This window comes from Opisthocomus hoazin, chromosome 5 (genome assembly GCF_030867145.1).
Source record: "Opisthocomus hoazin isolate bOpiHoa1 chromosome 5, bOpiHoa1.hap1, whole genome shotgun sequence".
In the NCBI taxonomy this organism is placed as follows: Eukaryota; Metazoa; Chordata; class Aves; order Opisthocomiformes; family Opisthocomidae; genus Opisthocomus; species Opisthocomus hoazin.
The window spans coordinates 33,634,056-33,654,887 of NC_134418.1; the positions used below are offsets into that span (position 1 = coordinate 33,634,056).

The 20,832-nt window shown below is 38.6% G+C and overlaps 1 protein-coding gene across 4 annotated transcripts in view; it reads left to right on the top strand.

The window, feature by feature from the left end:
- LOC104331173 (bifunctional heparan sulfate N-deacetylase/N-sulfotransferase 3) overlaps window positions 1-20,272 on the top strand; it is a 73,955-nt gene extending 53,683 nt beyond the window's left edge. For 2 of the 4 annotated variants that reach the window (XM_075420888.1, XM_075420889.1), the window contains exons 8-14: window positions 1,613-1,709; window positions 2,559-2,682; window positions 8,093-8,267; window positions 9,275-9,445; window positions 14,010-14,119; window positions 14,720-14,822; window positions 16,047-20,272. In XM_075420888.1, coding sequence (XP_075277003.1) covers window positions 1,613-1,709; window positions 2,559-2,682; window positions 8,093-8,267; window positions 9,275-9,445; window positions 14,010-14,119; window positions 14,720-14,822; window positions 16,047-16,166 — 900 coding nt within the window. In that variant the 3' untranslated portion in view covers window positions 16,167-20,272. The remainder of the gene's footprint in view (window positions 1-1,612; window positions 1,710-2,558; window positions 2,683-8,092; window positions 8,268-9,274; window positions 9,446-14,009; window positions 14,120-14,719; window positions 14,823-16,046) is intronic. The other 2 variants (XM_075420890.1, XR_012763993.1) reach the window with 2 other exon arrangements.
- The last annotated feature ends 560 nt before the right edge of the window (window positions 20,273-20,832 follow it).

Below are 20,832 nucleotides of genomic sequence, written 5' to 3' on the forward strand. Positions count from 1 at the left end.
TTATTGGGTTATTTCTCTTCTTTCGGAACTAACAGGAATGAAGCATTTGATGGAGATGTATATGCATATTTTAGCAATTGACAATTAAAGAAAGAAACTTCTTTCCAAGTGTCTGAGGAGAAGAGGGCATCCAAAAAGAGACAAGAGTATTAAGATCATGGCTACCTTAACGCTAAAAGTGACTAGCCAAGTAGAAATAGATAGATTAGAAAGTTACTCACAAAAGGCTGAGAACTGCCCAAACAAACATTTATCGTCACTTAATACATGGATGTTGTCAACTCTGCTGCTTGATGATCCTGCTCTTGTAAGTGAGCAGATTGAAAATGTCAATGCTGTCATCTTTCTGCACACGCTTGGTGACAATCCAGCCAATTCAGTGGAATGTCTGAGTGCTGTAGGTAAATGTGATAATATGTATCCCAGATATCATCCTTTTGAGGTGACTTTGTAGAAATATTCAAAGGAGCAAGCTTTACTAAATTAAACATAAAAATGTATTTAAGTTTGCTTACTCAAATGTTTTCTAGCATTAAATACTGAATTGCCAACTTAGAATCTGAGTATGAGATTGCAAATTTGGACTTAAATATGCATCTTGAAATTCATGCTGTTATTGAATAAAACATTGAACTAGGGGAAAAAATGTCAAGAATTTTGCATAAGATTAAGGGACAATGCATTTATAAATGGAAATTAGCCTGTAGCCAAATGACTTGAAAAATTAGAATTACTTAGAAAAGACATTTGGAAGTAACAGTGACCAACATATACTGAATGTGGTGGGGTTCGTCTATAATGCAAGTGAATCTGAATACAGTTACATTTTTTTAAGCCTAGAATATTGGTAGCTCCCTTCATCTCAGTGCAGTACTGCCAAACAACAGTGTCAAAAATTGTTTGCAAGTAGCATTTCTAAAACAAATTCAAACTGTTTCAGTTGTAAAGCAGCAAATGAAAAAAAAAGGTTTCAGTATTATGTACTGACTTGAACTGGAGGATCAGAATATGTATTTGTGAATGCAAAGACTTAAATTATAATGAATTTACTATTTTAGTTAAAAAACTATATATTTAGTATATCTAGAGTGGTAGCTGTTACAGTAACGTAAAAGAAAAAGTTGGTATTTAGAGAACTCATTAGCAATTTCAAGTCTTCCTAACTTGTATGTAATCGATCAATTGTTTTTTGAATTATTCCCACATCTTAAGTATGTGGGATCAAATTTGTCTTTGGCATAATTCCGCTGAACATACTGACATTTTGTAGAAGTGATCTTGTCCCAGGGTCTGTTGGGTAGCAGGGGCAACTGTATATATGTAGGAAAGAGCGAGAATAAAAAACACATTTCTTTAACATACTTGTCTCATCAGAAAAAAACCAAACACTTAAGAGATACAGTTTCTGGCCTGTTTACATTGCAAATACCTTTCTGAATCACTGAAATAATTCTTTAATACATAACGTGGTTTTCTGTCACAAGGGAAAATAATAATTTCTGGTAAGAATATTTGTACATTGGTGAAAAATTGGTAATTTATATAAACATAATTCGAGAACCTTATCAGGTGTGATTACCGATGAATTCTTAGTTGTTGTTCTCTGTTTTAGAATCCCTGTGATGACAAACGGCACAGAGATATTTGGTCTAAAGAAAAAACCTGTAATCGATTACCAAAATTCTTGGTTGTAGGACCCCAGAAAACTGGTGAGATTTTATTGTATTTCAACACAATAGGCTGTGTGTAAGTTCAACTAATCATACTAATTAATCACTTCTTACCCAGACTGTTCTGTAATGATCTTGATCATCTAATAGCATTATTTTCTTGTCAGATTTCATACAAATATAGTTTAATAATGTAAGTTACAACAACAGACAGTACACATTCTGAATGTGCAGTGTTCAGGTGTGTGTCATATTTTTTTGGCTTTATGTCAAAATGAGTAACACTGATGAAGAGATCAACAAGATAGACAGATCTTGTCAAAGCAGGAGGAGGAAAGGACAACCATTTTTCAAATGGTGTAGGTTCTTAACTGCAAGTTCTTGTCTGTCCTGCAGGTGTCTTGTTTATAGAAACTTGTTACTTCATGACATTTATTTCAAGTCAAGAAGTTCCTAATGGACAGTTTGAATTGCAAGGTTGCAGCAGTTTATAAATTAACTAAATGATTAATTTCCTTCTCTGTAATCAGAAAATTGCATATGTGCTTCCTTCCATCTTCATCAATTCCCAATAGCTACTGACCGCAAGATTTGTAAGTAATTTTTGTGACAGTCTCATAAAAATCAATAATAATTTTTTAAACACAGTTATTAAAAGTGAGAAAAACAGATTTCAGCATTGGCACTTTAGTTTCTGTGTTAACTATTTACTGTTCTTTAAGTGTCTTCAGTTTAAAAGCACAGAAAGCACAGATTCTTAGGTGACAGAAATCAGCATTCCCTCACTGAGATGAAATGGAATAGAGCTGGTTTAGTCCATCTGCAGGTATGACCCACCAAAACTATGTGTGTGTGTTTTTTAATCTTGGACTTTTATCCTATTTGCAGGTACCACAGCCTTGTATTTGTTCCTGATCATGCATCCTTCCATCATTAGTAACTCCCCCAGCCCAAAAACCTTTGAGGAGGTACAGTTCTTTAATAGAAATAACTACCACAGGGGGATTGATTGGTAAGATGGGTTATTAGTATTAATATAAAAGTTTATATATTGTGAAACAATACAAAAATGGCATTACTGTTGGTAATGGTAACTGTTCTTATATAGATTAAGATAAAAAACAACCTTCAGTGTCCTTCTAAAATGACAAATAAATGCAAGTGAATAACAATCTTATTACAGAATATCATAAATGCACTAACTTTCGTGAGACTTTCTTGTAAATGTATTAATATGAAAAACTAACAAAATAATGTTCTCATTACATATGCCTTTGAAGTTGGGACAGTAATGGTTGTTAGTTGGGTATATGGAGGCAAAAATTATGTTCCTGTTGGAAATCAAATTTCTGAAGAGGAAAAAAGGTAGTATCAGGGAGAGGCATTTTTTTCCTTTAAATAGGATTTAGAAATAGCAATCAGGTAAAAGGAGGACAGGGAAAGCCTCTCCAAATTTTTTTCAAAGATCAGGTAATTAGGAGAACGCTATTGTCTCTATAGGGTTAGTAAGTGGTGCTAAAAACCTGTGTATCACTGCTGCCATGTTCACTATGGCTACCAGGGAATCACCAGACATAGCTACTCCCAGAAGGTCATTCTTCATTTCTCGTTCTTTCAGAAAGTGCTGCAGTAAAAAGCACTACAAGATGAAAAGCAGTAACATGCCGTAGTGGCTGGGGAGCAGCAGTAAAAGATTATTGATATTTTGTCTTTTTCTTTTTTTTTTCCCCCAGTTTAAGGGGAAATAATTTTCTTGCCTTTGGCTTTGTATTCGTCCATAAAATTAACAGGGTGAACACTGTTACATGGTCTTAGCACAGATACATCAGATCCAATTTCTTTTTAAGTCACTTAGTTATAATCATTGCACCAGATTTTTATTACAAAGTGCAGTGAGTCAGCCAGTTATTACCAATAGAGAGATGCCAGCTGAATGACTGGAAATTAGAAAGCAGACTCCTTGCAGTGGAGACTTTTGAATTCAGAGAAAATGACATGCAGGCAAGGTATAGTGGATCCACATTGGTGGAGACAGCCTAAGTACAGCGAGCCAGTTCTTCCACATTATGAGTGTTTTCATGTTGCTAGAAGACCACTTTGCTGCTTCTCTCATTCCTCCTGACATATCCACTTCCCTAACATGCAGATACAGTTTGTCTGCTAGACATGTGCCAAATTACCTTCATCTTAACACAACACTGGTGCATAAAGCTCCCAGTGGTCAACCTGTACAGACCAGGTACATCCTTTTGTCAGGTTCTTACTCTACAGCACGCATTTGGCTGTTTGTACCTCTGCACTACATCCCCCACTCAGCCCTTGCAGGTTCTCACAGTTAACTCTTGCTTACTCAGAACTACCTGTTGGTGTAGTTGCTTAACTCTTAGGTTTGCATTTAGTCTGCCAGACAAATCTCTCAGACCTGCAGTCTGATAGTGTACTTTAATTCTGGAAAGTAATGAGCTTACCAAATGGTAATTAGATACAAGGTCTCTCCTCTTTAGTCCATTAATTGGCTAGGATTCTTTCAAGGCAAGAGTATTCACAAATAATCAGTTCAATTTCTTTTATGGTTGTGGAGATACAGCTTTTTCGCAGTGCTGACTTTGACTTAGTCTTTGTCTGATCTTACATATAGACAAAGGTGAACTACAGGAGCAGGAAAGGGTTCTTCCAGCCGTCAGCAACCTCAATACTGCTGTCTTGAAAGAGGTATTAGATGTATATTGTAGGCTCCCAGTAGAGATGGCAGAACTGTAAGATGAGAACTGATCGTTCTGTTCTTGAAATACAGACGTCTAAATAGACCAGTCATGCATTTCTTTATGTAAGCATTATTACAGATTTCTTAGACAAGTTTCTCTAAAGCCTTCTCAGTTTTGCCCTTGTCGAGTTTAGTAATTGTCTCGTGAATGAGGTACTGAGCACGAGTTCAGCAGTCTGTGTTCAGCAGAAATGCTGAGCCTAAACTTTCTATCCTCTTGATATCCCACCTGGGCCAATCTCTTTACCGTTTTTCGCTGACACTGCATTAACTACTTTTTTTCCAAATTTGCCGTGTTATCGAAAGAATCAATTAACTTTTCCCCAAAATTTGGTGTAGTGCCATATTTAATGTTAAGTGTTTGCTTATAAGGTTGGAGTCCTTATCGCCTTGTATTTACTCAGTATACTACCAGGACTTGAGTACAACAGCGTAATGACACTGTACATGATCTACAGCAGATTTACCTGTAAAGCCTATTGCCTTTTTCAAAGCTGGCCTTTTTCTTTGCTGTTGATGTTCTGGTAGAACATTCTGAGGTCACACAGTCAGATTGGATCATTAGGTTTTAATCATTTTGTTTGCAAGCAGAAATTGGTATAGCGTCATCATTTTCATCAAATCACTCCCAATATTTTTGGGAAATACAGTCCGTTGTTTGTTCAGTGAAATAGTATCATATCCTCAGATATTTGCATTAGGCAGATATAAACACTTAATAAACTAGAAGGGCAGGGACAGCCTTTCATTCTGTTCTGTTTCATTGTCCTCTTGTTTCAGCTTTTTTATATACAGTCTGCATGTGAGACTAGCAATAGCTATGCTGCATGGTAGCAGAATGTTTGAGTGAAACTTTGAGCGTATTATGCAGGGACCTGCCCATCTGTCACCCCTTTTCATGACATCATTTAGCTCTCTCTGATACAAGGTAATCTACTGCTACTGCCACTCTTTAAGACCTGGAATGAATCTACAACTATTATTCCTTAAGTAGTGCACAGAAAATTGTTATCTGAAGGCCAGCCTGCTTCACTTGCACAATTCTGATGACACGTGTCTATTCACGTGCCAAAGAAGCACAAAATAGTAACTTGGCAACAGTAACTTGCTGAGCCACTCTCCATCATCTTTGAAAGGTCCTGGAGGACAGGAAAGGTGCCCGAGGACTGGAGAAAAGCCAGTGTCACTCCAATCTTCAAAAAGGGCAAGAAGGAGGACCCAGGGAACTACAGGCTGGTCAGCCTCACCTCCATCCTGGGAAAGATGATGGAGCAGCTCATTCTAGAGGTCATCATCAAGCAAGTGGAGGAAAAGAAGATTATCAGTAGTCAGCATGGATTCACCAAGGGGAAATCATGCCTGACCAATCTGATAGCTTTCTACGATGGCATGACTGGCTGGGCACATGACGGGACAGCAGTGGATGTTGTCTACCTAGACTTCAGCAAGGCTTTCGACACAGTGTCCCATAACATCCTCCTAGGGAAGCTCAGGAAGTGTGGGCTGGATGAGTGGTCAGTGAGGTGGATGGAGAACTGGCTGAATGGCAGAACTCAGAGGCTTGTCATCAGCAGCGCTGAGTCTAGTTGGAGGCCTGTAACTGGTGTTGTCCCCCAGGACTCAGTACTCAGCCCAGTCTTGTTCAACTTCCTCAACGACCTGGATGAACAGTTAGAATGTACCCTCAGCAAGTTTGCTGATGACACCAAACTGGGAGGAGTGGTGGATACACCAGAAGGCTGTGCTGCCATCCAGTGAGACCTGGACAGGCTGGAGAGTTGGGCAGAGAGGAACCTGATGAGGTTCAACAAGGGCAAGTGCAGGGTCCTGCACCTGGGGAGGAACAACCCCATGCACCAGTACAGGCTTGGGGCGGACCTGCTGGAGAGCAGCTCTGTGGAGAGGGACCTGGGTGTCCCGGTGGATGACAGGTTGACCATGAGCCTGCAGTGTGCCCTGGTTGCCAAGAAGGCCAATGGGATCCTGGGATGCATTAGGAGGAGTGTGGCCAGCAGGTCAAGGGAGGTTCTCCTTCCCCTCTACTCTGCCCTAGTGAGGCCTCATCTGGAGTACTGTGTCCAGTTCTGGGCTCCCCACTTCAAGAAAGATGAGGAACTACCGCAGAGTGTCCAGCGGAGGGCTACGAGGATGGTGAGGGGACTGGAGCATCTCTCCTACGAGGAGAGGCTGAGGGAGCTGGGCTTGTTCAGCCTGGAGAAGGCTGAGAGGGGACCTTATAAATGGTTACAAATATCTGAAGGGTGGGTGTCAGGAGGATGGGGCCAAACTCTTTTCAGTGGTGCCCAGCGACAGGACAAGGGGCAATGGGCACAAACTGAAGCATAGGAAGTTCCGTCTGAACATGAGGAAGAACTTCTTCCCTCTGAGGGTGACGGAGCACTGGAACAGGCTGCCCAGGGAGGTGGTGGAGGTCTCCTTCTCTGGAGGTATTCAAGACCCGCCTGGACAAGGTCCTGTGCAGCCTACCGTAGGAGACCCTGCTTCGGCAGGACCACAAAGGTCCCTTCCAACCCCTAACATACTGTGATACTGTGACAATGTTTGCTTATGTATATGTAAAAGACACTCATAAGAATTAACTTCTCAGAAGTGGGTGTCACAGAGTTCAGTTTCTTAAAACCACTGTAGATTCCTTCCTTTTCTCTAAGTACCTTGTAATCAGTGCCTGTGTGCTAATCATCATCTTGTGAGATCCATGTCCTAAAGAAAACTGCATGTGCATCAGTCCATTCCATCCTACCAAGTCTTCTGGCCTTGGCTGCAATGGTCACAATTTCAAAGCCAACAAGAGCACATCATTGGTATTAGAAGTAGTTCACTTGTGTGAATAGAACAAAGTCTAAGCACTGGACAGAATTTCAGTCTTTAAGCATGATCTCCAGAAGAGGTTGTTTTAAATGGCATTTATTTTATCAATACAGAGTTTAACTGAAAAATCAAGAAGACCAACATTTCCCATTTGTTCTTTTCCCCAACAATAATGTGGTCTGAGGGCCATGGATAAAGAAGTCTGTATGTGACATAGGAGATGGCTGGAAGTTGACTGCAATTTCATAACACACGAGGAAAGCTCATGAAGAAAACTAAAAGGAATACAACCCATGTTTCCATAAAAATGTGACTCCTAGAACAATAAGTGAAAGATGCAGTCACTGCTTAGAAACCTTTTACCTGATGAAGGTGTGGGGTTTTTTTTCAGTGCATCTTCCCCACATAAGCGAGCTCTTTTCTCTTGAGTAAAAACAATTCTGATACTGAATATCTTTTTCTTATGGTATTGCACTGTAATTGATATCAGCAAAAGGCCAGATACAGAAAACTCATTTTCTACTTTTGACTTTGATAGGAGTTTGTTCTGATTGGAAAGTGAGAAATCACTAATTTTAAGAAGATAATGAATATTGTAACATTTTCATCCAGTTACCAAAAAATAGCTGCAATATCTAGTTATATGTAGTGAGAAGAAAGCTGACACCAAGTCAAATATGATCAAAAATACAATGTAAACTTCTGTATGCTTTTATTTGGCAATTAGGCTGCTATTTTAATTGATTATTCTGGAATAAAATATACTGAACAGATTTGTCAACCTTTGTGTGACTTTTAAGTAATTCTGAGAATGATGTTGCTTTCCTAGGTACATGGATTTCTTCCCCACTCCTTCTAATGTCACCACTGACTTCCTCTTTGAGAAAAGTGCCAACTATTTCCATTCTGAGGAAGCTCCTAAGCGAGCTGCTTCCCTCATCCCCAAGGCCAAGATCATCACCATCCTCATTGACCCATCCGATCGGGCGTATTCCTGGTATCAGGTATGCACTTTGAAGAACATGGGCAGGCACAAATCTAGGTTTCTACCTTTAATCCTCTCTGTATATCCTTTCAGTATATATGTATGTAAAGAGTTTGGATGATACAGGCTTTTATTCATCCGCTAGTGCACCATATATGATCACCCGTGAGCTGTCAGTGTAAACCTGAAAATCTGTCAAGGGTTAAAATACAAGAAACTACCTTTTCAAAAGCCTGCCTGTAATATAATCATGTAAAAATGCTTACTTATTCAATTCATTTATGTAATCAGCACATACAAAAATTTGTTTATAGACACAGTTATCTAGTTCATGCTTAAAACACAACATAGATTGAAAAATTTTTGTTCTTATGGTCTGCAGATTTCAACAGGAATTGGCAAAATAAAGATATTTTTGAAAAAAAGATAAAATTCCAAAGAGAACAAAATTCTTAGAACTTTTATGGCATATTTTATGGTTGGTTTTCTTGAGAAGTAATCACAGCCCTGAGTCTCATCCCATAGGTTGCCCTGCTTTGGACAGGTGGCTTGACTAGAAACCTGCTGAGATCCCTCCTGACCTCAGTTATCCAATGATCCCCGTAAATACCCGTGTCGAATTTGCCTTTCTGATATTTACCTTGTGTAAGCTAGAAAAAGAAATTATGAAACTACTAGAAGCAGAACTTGTTAGTATTTGTGTTTATTATGCCCAATTCATTTGTACAAAGCCTACCACTCAGTTTATTGAAAATAAACATTTATACATTTGGTTTTGTTATTGCTATTATCAGTCTAGCTTCTGATTTCTTTTCATACAAATAATATCTATTGATATGAACAATGTTTATCCCAGCATTTTCAATGAATTAATACAGATGAGGACTTTTACCTTTAATTAACTTTTAGTGTAAATAATCACTCATGGCAAGGTGAGTAAGGCCACGTCAGTAAGACCAACCAGTTTTGTCTTATTTTCCCAACTTTGCAGTCTGTAAAGTTCCAGCAATGTAACTTCTTTTACAGCATCAGCGATCACATGAAGATCCTGCAGCTCTAAAATTCAGCTTCTATCAGGTGATCACAGCTGGACCTCGAGCCCCCTCTGAGCTTAGAGCTCTCCAAAAGAGATGCCTAGCACCTGGATGGTATGCTGTCCATATTGAAAGATGGCTCACTTACTTCCCACCTTATCAGGTGAATAAGACTGTAACTTGACATGTTGATCTCATATATATAATATTGTAAAAGATTACCTTCATAAAAGTCTTGCCTACTGAATACTGATCCTCAGCAGTATCCTAGATACACTAAAGCATGTTTTAAGACATTGATTACAATTATTCATAGCCATGTTCCAAGTAGTTGGTTGACATTACTAGGGCTGTCATGTCTTAGCACTTACAGCTGGGAGCTTCTTCTGCAAAACAACTCGGAACAATAATCTGGAGGCTCAAGAAACATCAGTGCTGCTCCTTGAACTCTCTTGTACCCTGAACTGCCTGTAACTTACAGCTGGTTTGCAGTTGCTCATGCTTTCGTTGCTCTATGTGTGGCTCTTTGTCAGTAATGTTGAGGAAAAGAGAACCAGGCATGCAGTGCTTTGTGGTCTCTTTAATGTTAGATGGTCCATCAGGCTTCCCAAAAGAAAAATTGAAGGAAAGTAAAGGGAAGCTGCTCAGTAATGTTTCTATCTACTCTGAGCGGTAGCTAGTATCAGCGAGCATCAGGGAAGGCCTGCCGGGATATTGCCCTCCCTGCATGGGTTGAGAAGAGGTTGGTGTCTGAACACTTTGGGGTGTAAAAAAAGTAATTTCCATCCGAAATAGGGATTACCACATGTGATCTAGTGGGTTTGTAACACCTCAATATTTAAATGCATCAGTGTCTTCATCCACTTCTTGGTCCTTTCATGCAGTAATCTCCCACTGTGTCAACCTCCTTAGGCTGTGACTGTAGCAGTAAATAAACCTGTACCTGTGCAAGAATTCACACGCTGACCCACTGCTGTCCATGCTGCTTGTTTTTTAATGCATTTCTGGCACGGTTTGGACTCATAGCAAAAAGCATCTTGCCAAGCAGTTCCAGAGCACAGTTAGAAAGATAACAAGCACCATTGCCATTGGGAAGTGTGGAAACAACCAATTCTGGGTGAGAGAGTTTAGCAACATGGATCCAGGTCATGCTGTGCCATTTGGCCTCAAGACCAGAAAGCTGTCTCTAATTTGCTCTGGTTAGCAATACAGATAAAGCCTTTGTGTACATCAGTGTGTTCGCCATCTCAGGCATCACCAGTTTTTTAGCTGAATTCATGTTTTGCCTAACATGACATTTCTGTAACTGTCAAAGCACTGGGTCTGTTGTGCACACTTTGTTCTTGGAAATTCCTCACACATTGCTGCCCGTAACAGTGCAACCACATATCAGAGCCTCTGTTGGGCTCTGATATCACTTATCCTGAATCCTCAACATATTCTTTGTGTTAAGACCAGTTTCTCTGTGTATCTTTGAGCCTCAAAGGGTGTGTGTTTATGAACCCATAGGTTTCAGTATAGGTGGCACAGAAGCAACCTGAAAATTAGACCTCCCTGCAAGCTTCTGTCTTTTTTTTGTATTTTTTTATAAAATATACAAATGATTAGCCTCCTTCTTGCCCTGTGTAAGATCAGGCCTCAAAAGATGCACATCCTAAGCCCTGAACGTCATGTGATATACAAAGACAGGCAGACATTTTTTCTCTTTGGTAGATTTATTTCTGGAATGAATTTTCCTGACGTTAGCAGCGTGTCTGGCACTACTCCCCACCCAACATTTAAAGATTACTTTAGTTGAGGGAGGTTGGCTGCAGTCAGAACCTTCTGTTTATCCAGGACTTGCTTAGCTGAGACAAGTTGGCTGGAGTCTGTACCTTCTGTTTTCCCAGAGTGTGCCAAGGAAGCTCTGATGCATCTACTTAGTGTTATTCTCCACATATTCTCTTTTGCAGACTTCATGAGATACACAGTACTGTAATATCATGATACTCGTATAAAATTCTCTACATTATGTTTTCATTAGCTTTTCTCCAAAAGTAACCCGTGAATATGGAGCAATATGCATTATCATACAGATTTTTGCCAGATTTTACATCCTACAGTGACAGTGAAGAACCAGCCCTGGTAGCCTTCTGTTTTCTGTGTAAAAGTACTAGGGATTAACTTGCATTGCAAAAGCAATGCTATACGGTAGGCCGTATCCAAACTAGGTAGCAAGTTCAAGGAACAGCTGAAGCATAAAACAGGTACATAAAGCAGACCTAAAATCAGCTCAGCCTTATCTAAAAAAAAATGAGAGCCTTCCTTCACCAAAAGAGCTCTCACCCAGACGAGCTAAGGCTATCTGTAATTTTTAATGCGGTGTATATTTAGGAGTCTCTACATGTGTAGAGACTGAATTGAAGTCTTAAAGTCCATTATGAAGTTAGCAGGCATACAGTAAGTGGTGAATGTAGCAATAGGAATAGGTAAGGTTCCCCTTTTCATTAGGAAAGTAGTAATAGCACATTTGTCTTACATGGTAAGAATTTGCAAATCTCAGAGTACTTTGCAAATTTGGGGTTTAAAAGTTTAGAATTTTGATTGACTTAATTTATTATCTCATAAGTCATGAAAAAAAGTCCTCTTTTGTCTGGCCACCAAGACAGATCTCTAGAAGTTCAGGAAGCTCATGTCTCTTAAGTTAATTTCCCGCTTACAACTCATCGCTTCAATGCAGTCATACAGAAAAAGAGAAGACCTAGCATGATGAATTTCCTCATGAGCCGTAAGATACGCTCATGCGCCAGCCCTGTGGGAAGTCAAGCTGATTTTGGAACAAACATTGTTAAATGTCCGGTCTGAAGCTGAAGGACTTGGGCTGTTTCTAAGCTGTTCTCCTCTCCAAACTGCCTCTCTTGCTCCTCTCCTGCCATGGTGTGTTTTAGACACCAAGTAACTCATGCATAGTGGGAGAGCAGGGACTTAAACAGTCTCTTCAACTGTCAGCAATATTACAATAAAATGATCAATACACTGTAAAGTAGCTCAAAATACTTTATCTGTAGTATTTTCATTATATATGAAGCTACTTTGTAAAAATTACACTAAATTTTTCTGCCTTGGCAATACATGAAATGACTTAGATATTGAGTAATTTCATGAAATTACATCTTCCTGAGATCAGTATATGAATAAATCAGTACAAGTAAGGAAAAATTTTGCCTCAGTTCCTTAAAACCTCCCTGAAGGTTGAGAGGGAGCATTTTTTGTTACCTGGTCCCTGGGAATGTCAGGAATTGGAATGAATTTCCACTGGTAAAACTTTTTTTTACATGTCTTTTTTCGGGTGGCAGAAGTGGGAATGGCACAGATATTTATCTCTATATGTTTTTCAAATAGTGAAGAAAAAAACCCTTACTCCTTTTCTTTCAGATGGAAATATCCTCCATTTGTGCTGGTTTTTGACCTCTGCTATGTAGTACGTAAGCCCTGTTTTCAAAGCTTCGGCAAAGCAGTGAGTTCATTTTTGGACTCAGGCAGTCATCATGCATCTGATTGCAAAGACTGCTGGAATAAGCTGCTGCTTTCTGAACAGCCTGATACTTCCACTAATTCATGTCTCAAAATTTACATGCTATATATGGGTAATTCCAAAGACCGATCTTTCAAAAGAAAAGGCATTTTCTCCCTTTTGATTACGCTGTGAAACCTCATAGTCTTGCAAACCTGTAAATTTCATCTAATCCTGGAAACAATCTGTATTATTTTAGCCTCTCTGCTTGCATGGAAATGTAAAAACAAGCTTCAGCACTGCTTGCAGCAGGAGGTTGTTGAACCATCTGCAAATCTATTTCCCCTCTCCTTTTCATCACTAAAGCATGATCAAAAAAGTAGAGGTGTTTCCATGGCAGGAAATGAATGCTTGACTAATCCATTTGAGACTTTGCTTGTCTTCCAGCAGTCACAAAGACCCAAACTTGCTGCACCATCAGTGGCTCGTTTGGGCATGATACCACATTTAATAAAATTCTCAGGTAGCGTCTGTTTCCCTGAAGAGTCATCTCCAGGTAAAAGGGTGGCCCTGTCTGAAGCAGCCTAATGTGAGCGTGTACGTGGTCAAGCACTTGACAAGAAGAAAAAGAAATTACCTACCAGTACCTGGCTTTCTCAGAGATGTGTTGCACATTCTGTATCTCTCTGTATCCCTGCCTTAAGGTCTTCATAACATCTGCCTTTATTAATATTTTGAGAGAATTTTTTTCATACAATTACGTATTATTGTATGGGTTTAGAAGTAAGGCTTTTCACCTGACATCTACCTACTGGTTTCAGTCGTTCTGGTCATTTCCACGTACCAGCTTTTCAGTGTTACTGTGATGTAAATATGTATAGATTTGTGTCTGTGAGAATTAAGGTTATTTCCCTAGACATTAATACCTTTTTTCCTTGTCTGGACAAATCTCACTCAATTTCCTGCCAATATTTCTTCTCTTTCTAGATCCTTCACTACTATTTCTCTGTTGTCACAACAGCTTCCAATTTCATATAATTTCAGATTTAATTAACATGCCATTTACCCTGCTCCCAGGTCATTAATAATGATGACAATTAAAACTATACCAGTTATCATTCTCTGGGGCAATAGTCTCCATATAATGAGTTATTTTGACAGAGGTGGAAGTTTCAGTTTGAAGCTTCAAATAATGAATTTTAAATTAAACTTCCGTTTATTTCATTTGTTATAGTTGCTAATTATTGATGGACAGCAGCTGAGAACTGACCCGTCTACTGTAATGGATGAAGTACAGAAATTTCTTGGAGTCTCTCCTCATTATAACTACTCTGAAGCCCTAACGTGAGTTAACTTAATCATCATTTTCACATGTTCATACATTCCGAAAATACCAGTTAATCTGTAAGTAAGCTCACTGCAAAATTAAGCCTCTCATACTTCTCCTTTAAGCTGTCAGTAGGATGTATTCTTCAATGTCTGCAAAGAACACAATTCAGGGTTAGATTTTCTGTGAAACATGCACTGAGCCACTCAGTGTGGAGCTTGACTGTTACAGAAGTAGACCTCTGACAAACAGACAAAGTAAGTATTGCTTTGTGAGAACTGCATACGAATTGTGGATGAATCAAAAGGAATTTTGTTTCCAGAAGTGGAACATGGAATGCTGATGTGCATAAACAGAAAGGAAGGAGAATTAGTTTCTATTTCTGACATTATTTGCCAGACAGATTCAACAGTATCCGTCAGGAGTGGAACATCCACTCTGTACATCATAAATACATGTGTACACAAATCCTTTGGATTCTGACATTTAGATTTGGTTGCCCTTAAAACAAGACTGATAACCTTAGGTTTACTCTTTTGAGTCTTCAGTCTGAACTTCGGGGATGCATCCTCCTTACAGTACCTCACAGCCTTTACAGTGCAAAATACTTGTTTCAGGTTCGATTCACATAAAGGTTTCTGGTGTCAGCTCCTTGAAGAAGGAAAAACAAAGTGTCTTGGAAAGAGCAAAGGTAGAAAATACCCTCCGATGGATTCTGAGGTAAACCATTGTGCTCACTGGCATTACACAGGGACTCAGTTGCTACGTAGGGGACACCACACAGGCAAAATCATAAGAAGGGAGCGAAGATAAAATTAAATAGATGTCAATTATTTTACTGCCTTTCCCTACAAATGAAACATTTAAGATAGCCGTGGCATGTATGGACCTTTTCAGTTCTTAATTTCAAATGTGAAGAATTGAAGTCCTTAAAAAACAACTATTAAAACTTGGCACCCCTTAGAAAAATAAACTTGGCACCCCTGAGATTCACTTGGAAACCTGTCCCCTTTACCTAAGTCACTTAAGCAGCACAGACTCCACAATGCATGTTTTTTTTCCTCAGTCATGATCAGATATGTATATTTGTGTCTGGTCCCTTGTCTTTGAGAGTAGTTAGACCATGACAAGTAATGCAGACCCTCATATAATCCAATTTTAAGAGAGGTTGGGTTCTGTTTCTATGAATTTTATAAATAACTTTCCCAGACAAATGCTTAAATGAAGAAATTGCCGTCAGATCAAATGCTGCAGACTGTACACGAGGGCAGTTTAGTCTCCTGTTTTAACTGTAACTTTTATGTTTGTTCTGTCCTGTATTCCCATTTCATTTAGTCTGACTAAAACGCAAATAAAAACTTACAGTTTGAAGAGCAGTAAATATTAATGTGGCAAGTAGGCTGGGATTTTTTTTCTCACAGTACTAAAGTTATAAGTAATTTTACATCAGTATAATCATACTGATATAAAATCATTGGGTGAGAAGGCTTTTGGCCAGAGATATGACGAGTCTGTGTTTGTTTACTGTTGTACTTTTCAACACTAAATACTTCTGAACATGAGGTTACTAATTGATAAATGCCTACATACGAAGGTATTTTAGCAACTTTGGTTTCAGTCACACTTCAGTAAATTCAGGGTAACTGCATCAGCTTCAGTGCAATTCTTAATTTATATGACTACCTGAGAGTAGAATCAGGTCCTTTGCTTTGACTTCAGTGTTAATTTTGGACAACATTTATTTCTCTTGAAATTATCTTTTACAGTTCAGCTCCTAAATGAAGAGCTTAAACTTGCATGCAGTAGATAGCATAAAACAATATAAATTGCATAAGAGTAAGTGAAAGTTTTGACACAGATAGAATAAACTTTGAAACCTAGAATTCACAGCAACTGCAGTACAGCATTTTATTAAATAAAAATATTTCCTTTTGTATCCATCAGTGCAGGGCTTTTCTGTCAAGCTACTACAGAGATCACAATGTGGAACTGTCAAAACTTCTACACAAATTGGGACAACCCCTGCCATCGTGGCTGAGACAGGAGCTACAGAAAGTAAGATAGTATTGAAAAAAGGCTTTTTGAAATCTCTCTTCCACACTTCAGTCATCATACCTAAAGCCGCCAGTAGCTACCAGAAGGTCTTGTAAGATATGCCTCTCCAAAAAAGAGTAAAGGACAGAAATTATTTCCATATGCTGGCATGTGGATTGTGAAAATACATGTGTTTCTTAGAGCTCTGGTGGACCAAATCTTTCTCATAAACATTTCTGGGCCTGTGGACTTGTGGACTACAGCGCACATACGTGGAAGTTATTTGCAACTGGCATAAGCTTCAGAGATACATAACCTGTCCAATTTCATGGTAAATATTTACATTTTTATGTATCAGTTTAAAAGTATTGTGTCTCATGTAGGTTTTGTAGCCCATTGTTAGACCGCTGGCAGTTTTTTCTTTCTATTTGATTATCGCCTTGCATAAAATAAGAAAACTTTATGTAGCACAAAATGCCAAGTGTACTTCTGCCTTTGGAATCAGCTTGCTAATACCCCAAGTATATACTAACAAGGGTGAGAAGTACAGTTATCATATATAATTTAGCTGTGCACAGCAACAAAATACATGGAGCAAAATCTGGAAGCCATAGGCAAAAGCAGTGTAGAATACCCACGCCCAGTCCCCCCCCCAAAAAGAAAATAACCCATTACCTATGACTACAGCCTGTAACAAACCATTACAATGTGGTAAGGCCTTTGTCCATAATTATTGTTTCTTGTACTGACTGAAATGGCAAAATACAGAATATAGCTGTTATCAGAACCGAAATTTAATTGGACATATGAAGCACAAAAGTTGCAGTATAATCCTTATGAGTGGTATTATACTTCAACAATTGTGAACCAAACTGAAGCAGTGCAATGACCAGGCTTTCACTCCTGGCTTCTATGAGCAGCCAGATCCAGATACTGTGCTCTGGCCTTACATTGCTGTGAATCAGGAGTGACTCCACTGAAATAAAAGAAAAGCTTGTGAAGAGCAGAAACAGTTCCATACGTAGATTGCCTTCATTTGCACCATTATTTTTTCCTTAATTTATTTGCGTTCAGCCTATGCTTTGTGTATTCTGAGATCCCTCGACCTGATAAAAACTGTAGCATCTTTCAGTAATTTTTAGTTCATGTCAGCTGCAAAAATCTACCAGATTTTCAGATTAAAATACTGGTTCTGGTTCCAGACATTTTAAACAAGTTTGGTATTAAATATTAGGAATAAGCTTTAGGGGAAAAAAAATAAACTCAGTGTGTAATCTTGGTAGAAAAAATACACTCTAATCATGGAAAACACAAATATCCAGTCTTACATTTATGTGATACACTTCAGTGATCCATCTCACAATGCATCAGTTTAGATGTGAGATAAAGTCTGCTTAATAGTACTTAAAGGTTGAGAAAGAAGATCAATTAAATCCTCAGCTGAATATGGCCTTAATGCTTCTCCACTGAACTTTGGCTCTGAATGTTTCTAAAGGCATGAAGAGGTAGTGAAAACAAAAGAGAACTACAGTACTAAATGCAATGCTTTTTACAGTAGCTCTATAATGTTTTCATAATTTGTTTTAGGGTGAATAGTTAAAAACATGCATCAAATGGTGGAAAAACTTTATATGTCTCAGTGCTGTTTTACAACATTTAGGTAATCGTATCATTTAACTTTCAAGGCAAATGGAATGGAAACCAGTCTATTATTCCCTAAATAGAAAATGGATCTTGAGATCCTTACTGTACCTCTAACTGGTAATCTTTAATATTTATTGATTTTGTCTATGTAATACGTGGTTTTGATAGGCCTGTAAAGAAAAAATCTAGACAAATTCACTGTATATAACAATATTCTTTAAGCAGAACATTTTTGCTAAGGGAATATGCATGATTAATGATGATGACCTACTAGAGGAGACATTTTTTAAGATTAACATCTTTATTATTTATTGGACAGATGAGAATTTTCATTTCACTTTAAATATTCACTGTCATGTGGATTCATCCCAAAGGCTGACTTGTCTTAAAATACTTATTATTTGATAAAAGAAGCACTCTGGATTCTGAACATCTGTAAAAGCAAATACTCTGCATGCTATGGACAGCTCATGTGTCCTGCAAGCTTCTGTATGGATTTGTTACAACTAAATTGATTAACTGGAGAAAATACCTGGGGTTTTCACCCTGGCATGATTGATTTTACGCTTGATATAATCTGATGTAACATCACCCAAACATTTTTTAAAAATCCGCAGAGATGGCATGAACCTCCTGTTTTGTGCACTGCTGCCTTAGTTACTCCATGTTCTTCAGAACAGCAATTATAAAACAGGAGAAACGAGGAAAAACCTTGGGCGCTATCAAATGCCTGAAGTTTTCATGGTGAGAGGACCCTCTGCACACAAATTGCATGCCTTCTACATGCAGGAGGAATGGGCTTCAGCCAAATTCATAGTTCATTCTTTGCGTTCAAGAACTCTTTTTCTGTCTTCTTTCTCTGGGAAATCAGGGGCCCCACAAAATGAGAATGAGTGGGCAGTCAAGGACAGAGTGATGATGGGGACATGCACATCAGTCACATTGTCCCCCCAGAAATTTCACAAGAAACAAGATGACATGTCTCAGATCTGTGGACTGCTTCTGTGAAGTCCTCTCTGAGGTACGGCAAGGAGCCTCCTACAATTGTCGGTGATCTGGTAAAACAGCCCAGCTGTGGTCACCATGGAGCACTGGGAGGATAAGCTCCTCACATGCACAGCCTTGGCCTTGGGTGGACTAGGCTTTGTTTGTCAGCTAAACGCAAAGCTCATCCTCCAGGAAGGAGTGCCGTGGTGACTCTCAAGTCCTGATGAGGAGCAGCAGGGTGCAGCTCTCGTACTGTCCCAGTGCCCTTCCGAAGGGAGGGAACTGGGAACAAAATGAGTGAGTCCCTAGGGAAATCTTCAGTGGATTCCTGTGGTAACTTTACCTAAGTCAATATTATGAACAAAGTAGCTCAACCATTTGATCCTGGAACTGTGCATCTGAAAGGGTGTGATCTTGAATCAGCATTAAGTCCAAGCTCCTGTTGAGATGCAGCTATTATGCACGAGCATCTTTAGGAAAGGTGCTACGGGATTAGCTTCTTGCACACGAGGCTGGCTAGTCTCAGGCACAAAAGCAATAAAGAAGTAAAGGCAAAACTGCTGGCGCTCAATGCAGTTCTGAATTTCTGATGTTCACTTATTACTTGTTTATAAAAAGATGGTATGAAGCCATTTTTTTTTCTCCAGAACTGTTCTATTTAAATACGTTCTTACATTTAACAGGAGACTCTAAAAAACAGAATGACTTTTAATGTGCAGTCAACTTGGTGAAGAATGAAGAATCTGAGCAAAGCATGCAGACAACAGCTAGACGTGATACTCCCCAAATCATAGGATGTACACGAGTACAGCTGAGTAAGCAAGTCATACAACATGAATTATCTGACAAAATTTAACCTCTTCTATTCACAGCTTACCTACAATCAATGTTTGCTTTCTAGAAATAGACTATCAGTATTAACACTCTTAAAAAAACCTGATTCATTACAAGGATTTTGTATTTTCTAGTGAAAGTCAGATGTTTTACTGTGGTTGGTAACACAGCCATGATTTCTGTTCCCCTGGTAGATAACTGCACAAGAAATTTCTTTTAACACTTGCTTGATCATGTGAGCTTCACATTTATTTTCATGAATATGATTCTGAAATTTGCTTTCTGCAGACATCCATGCCATTAAAAATCAATGTGTGATTATGAGCAGAAAGTGACCATTAAGGGGGGGGTGTAAACACAGAGCCTGGTATGAAATCACTTAATTATTTGAGCAAACATCCCTGAAAATACTGTGATATTTTCCCAGCTCTACTTGTGCAGAAAGATTTCAATGATTTTCTGACTGTCTTGTACAAAATATCCTTTTTCATTGCTTAAAAATGTGAAACTTCCTCAGGAAGAAATTAAATAGATATTTCAGTGTTTATAGATGTAATACTCTTGTCATTCACATTGAATGAAAATTGCTGGAAACATTTTTCTCAAAGTTTTTTTTAAATAAAAAATAGATATTATTCTGATAGTGGCATGGTATCTGAAGTGCAACAATAAACTCTGATAAGAAAATGTAGTGCTGTGTGGGAGTGAATTTTATGTTCACAAAAGTTGTCCTTTTCCAGGTTTCTTAGCAGCTATTGCAGTTTGACACTGAGCTACAACTCAGTCCAGGAGCATGGGAACAGCATGAAATGTTTTCAGAAATGAAAAATATTGCTTATTCTCTCTGTGAGTGAATATTACTGCTTTATGCAGCTGCTCGTTTTACTGCTTTTGCTTTCTGCTTACTTTTTATTTCTTGTGCCAGAAATTGCTAATGTGTCATAGGAACATTTCCAGAGCTTGCTATTTTTAAGATAACAAGCAGACTTTATTCAAATTATTTGCCTTGGGGATTCGATAGTTGTGCCAATGCATCAGCCTACACAGACACGAGAAAAACTTTCTTAGGAGAAACCTCTAAAGATGGTATGAATGTCCAAAGGAAAATTCACTGTTATCAACAAATTCAGAACAGAATAGAAAAGTGTACTATCTAGCTGGGCACAAGCTGCTTAATATCTTCATAGATGGGTAGAAAATAGGAAACCTATGTTAACAAAATATTCCATTT